At 35.4% G+C, this 4,134-nt stretch overlaps 1 protein-coding gene across 1 annotated transcript; it reads right to left on the reverse strand.

Moving 5' to 3' along the window:
• Positions 1 to 333: 333 nt before the first annotated feature.
• On the reverse strand, positions 334 to 952 carry LOC125208217 (transcription repressor OFP6-like). Its single transcript, XM_048107796.1, has one exon. It carries the CDS (start codon positions 931 to 933, stop codon positions 472 to 474), a length of 462 nt encoding a protein of 153 aa, XP_047963753.1. The 5' UTR covers positions 934 to 952; the 3' UTR covers positions 334 to 471.
• Positions 953 to 4,134: the final 3,182 nt, after the last annotated feature.

Consider the following 4,134-nt stretch of genomic DNA (forward strand, 5'->3'; position numbering starts at 1 on the left):
GGAGACTTTTTATATGGAAAAGAAAAATTAAAAAATATTAATCTACTAGTACTATCCTGAATTCCTCAAAGTTAGAGAAACATATAGTGTTATGCAAGTACACTTAAATTTATGTATTAGTACTCTTTCCTTGCTCGCAGTAATATTGGCACAAACGTATGGCATTTTGAGACCAAAGAAAATAGTAATTGCGAAAACTTCAATCTCTAAATCGGTGTAAAGCAGCAGTTATAATATTTGCCTCTTTTTAAGTTCAAATTCTGTGATCTTCAAATTCACAAATTAATTTAGTTCATATGTTAAAACACACAGTAGGATATGAATTTTGTAGAATAGAGAAAGAGAAAGCAAGTCCATTAACATTACACAAGGATTACAATTTTCACAGAATTTTTGACAACTCACCAAGAATTGACAGCACTAATGTCAAAAAGGCTGTGAAAACCGAATGTTTGTGTGTGAGGAGAAGAGCTAGTAGGAAGGAGAATGGGAATAAACGCCATTCCAGATCTCGGTGAAGGCGCGGACGATGGTGCGATGGTAGTAAGGCGAATTGAGCTGAAGGAAGCAATTGAGGAGGTGTTTGAGATCGTCTTTTGAGTATATCTCCTTTTCTAGAATCATCTGCAGCATCGACTGCCGGAAATCGAGGTACGGGTCGTCGGAGTCCTTCTCCACAGCCACGCTGGACCCGCCGATGCGGCCGAACCCCTGCACGGCGCGGAGGCTCTTGATGTCTGCCTCTTCCGCATCTGAGGATGTGGAGAATGTGGTGGTGGTGGTGGTGTTGTTGTCCCATGAGCTGGAGGATGAGTGCCGCCGCCGCTTCGGCTGGAAGACGGCGGAGATCTTGGGGCGCCGGCAGCTGCTACTGCTGCAGCCCAGCCTCACGCCGATTGAGCTTAGAGTGTACCTTTTCTTGCCTCCTGACATTTTAATTGAGTGTGTGAGTTTTGTTTGGAGTGAGGTACTGAGTGAGTGTCTCTATATAAATTCCACATGTGAGGGGTTAGAGGGCCCCACAAACTCATTATTTCTGGATTACTTGAAAATAAGCTATAATAAATGCATGTTTATAAGATGATTAGGTGGGGGGTTTTGATTATGAGGTAAGGGCCGTTGTAGAAGGAATATGGATTAATTGGGGCGTGTGTTAGCTAGCTTAAAATACTAATCATCATAAGGATTAACAGAGGCAGCTGACATGACAGTAGGGTATGATGATCTGGGTGGGTGGGGATCATGTAATTAATTTAAAATTATAAATATGACCAACGTTTCAGATCTAATTTGACGGATTAAGAAGCTTCTTTGTCAGTACCACCAGCATTAAGGAATCTCCACTAATCAAGACAATTAGCAGTATAAATTTAGTAATATTATACTTTTTGGTGATAATTAATGTTTTAATTACCATCTCAATTAGGACAAAATAAACGTCGCGACAGTTTATCAAGAGAAGAAGAGGCGCATTAAAATATTTCAAGATTACTTCTTCCGAAACATTTGATCCCACTTGAAGAAGTCACATTTTGTTACTTGACCTTTTTTCGGTCTAAAATTGGATTATATCAAGATTAACTTTATTTGTTTAGGATTGAGAGAATAGTGATTTTCTTACATGACTCAAAGTATGATGAAATTAGAATCAATAGCTGACATCCAATGTGTATTTCGGTGTGAATACGAAAATCCAAATCTGTAAGTCATACTAGTAGTATTAACTAATTTGAGAGAGTGAACTCAGGTGATCCTGGAGAGTTATGGATTAGAAAAGCTGCAAAAATAAGTTAAAGTTTCAATTAATGTGATAACCGCATTTCATCTTCCAAGATCCATTTTGGTAAGCCATGGTTTTGATGTTAAATCTAAGTGTGAGGCTGATTACATTAGTATCTTTGCCATTTAACTTCATCACTATTGTCCTCTGCAACAATTATCAAGACCTCTTGAATAGAAATTAAGAATAGTACGTGAATCAATATAATTAATGTTAGAGTTCAACTGTTCAAGCCAATTCTTGGCTTCATGAAAATGCGCATCTTCATTTTTTTTTATTCTAGAGTACCGGATTAGTGTATCTCCAAGGGAGTATTATCTATTTCTCTGTCTCCTATTATGTGTTCCAATTTTTCATTTTGGTCCGTTCTATATTAATTATTCCACTTTTTTTTTTTGGTTTGACCAAAGGCGTTCCGAACCCGCCTTCGGCGGAATCGGATTAATCCTGCTTGACCGGACTTGCGGATTAAGGCCGAAAGTCTCCAAACGGGTGGTGGGGTTTGAACCCGTTTATTTGTAACATTTTTGGTAGTGGACTCTACATTCCACTAACTTATTCTAATTCACATTTTATTATAAAATTAATATATAAAAGTAAGACTCACATTCCACTAATTTTTTCAACTCACTTTCTATTACCTTTCTTAAAACCCGTGTCAACTCAAAATGGGACACATATTGGGGACGGAGAGAGGATTTACCTTCTCAAAAAAGGGAAATATACCATTCAAAAAGTAACAAATTTCAAAGGAAAAGGATAAATTATTTTCTAAAATAAAAAAAATAGAACAAAATGCATTCCAAAACATAAAAAACATAATACATTCCCAAATTCCTTCATCCTTCGAAAAAAAATTTCAGGAAAGAAAACAATTATGCCAGTTTTAAGACTTTACCTATCTTATTTATCTCTACCTTTGAAGATGCTCTTCTAACATAATGAAATATGCCATATGAAAAATTGAAAATAGCAGTAACCATTACGCTAAAAAGTCATATTCCTCACTTCGTGAGAATGTGCATCTTCAGTTATGATATGCTATATACGTTATATAAGCACCATGATGGTGGATCCATGAATTAATAATAGTAGGACCAGATCATATAATAAATATTATTTCCTCCGTCGCACTTTAGCTGTCATAGTTGAATTATACGTGGATTTTTAGAAATGTAATGGAAAGTTGTGTAAAAAATAGTGAAATGTGAGTCCATTTTTATATACGCTCTCCGTTCCAATGAAGATGACCCCTTCCTTGGGCGGCACGAGATTCTATGCAGTTTTATTTTGTGTGTTAGGTGGAGAGAATAAAGTAAGAGAGATGGTATAAAATAGAGATAAAAATGATTCTATTTTTAGTAATGAGTCATCTTTGGTGGACAAAATAAAAAGGAAAGTAGGTCATCTTCAGTGAGACGGAGGGAGTATTAGTTTTATAATAAAATGTGAGTGGTATGTAGTTATTAGAATGTGGAGCCTATTACCGTTTATGGAAGATTCTAACTAGTACTCCTAATGTGGGACAAACTAAAATGAAAAACCGAAAATGCTATAGTGGGACACGGAGAGTATAATATTTCAATAATTACATTTAGAAAAAATACATTGCAATTTATATAACATCATCTTATATTGTTTGTCATCGTTGACATCCTATGAGTTAGGGCTGACAAATCATGCGGATTAGGCAGTTATCGTGTTAACTAAATATCGAAAACCCAATAAGATCAAACCTAACCTAATTCGAAACCATCGAGTTCTTATGGGTTACCAACCCAATAACGAGTTATCGTGTCATGAAAAAAATGTAAGTCCTACCATTAATGACAGTAAGTTATACAATTTTAGCATGACACGATATAATAACGATCGGAATATGATATTACATGATTAAAACCTAACATTACACGATAAAATATGATATACACAACTAAAACCTTTATAACATATTAAAAATTATCAAGATTTAAATATAAATAATATTCCCTCCGTCCCGGCTAAGATGATACATTTCTTGGCGTAAATATTTTAATAAGAGTGAGAAAAAGTGGTTGGGTGTATTAATTGGAGAGAGAAAGTTACCAAAAAAGGAAATGTGTCGTCTTAGTTGTGACAAACTAAATAGGAAAACGTATCATCTTAAGTGGGACGGAGGGAGTAATATTAAAGTAAATATTTTTTTAATAAATAAAATTAAATATAATAATTATTATATATTTTAACAGAGAACTTAAACCCGGCCCTAACTTGGCCCTAACTCAACCCGATATGCTCGGGTTCTAATAGGGTCGACCAATTAAGGAGTCAAACCCAAAATTGTGTTTGCCTCGAGTTAACTTTGTGCGCGTGAT

Source organism: Salvia hispanica, chromosome 2, assembly GCF_023119035.1.
Source record: "Salvia hispanica cultivar TCC Black 2014 chromosome 2, UniMelb_Shisp_WGS_1.0, whole genome shotgun sequence".
Classification (NCBI taxonomy): Eukaryota; Viridiplantae; Streptophyta; class Magnoliopsida; order Lamiales; family Lamiaceae; genus Salvia; species Salvia hispanica.

Coding starts and splice junctions, on each gene's coding strand:
- LOC125208217 (XM_048107796.1), bottom strand. CDS start 933: ATGTCAGGAGGCAAGAAAAGGTACACTCTAAGCTCAATCGGCGTGAGG.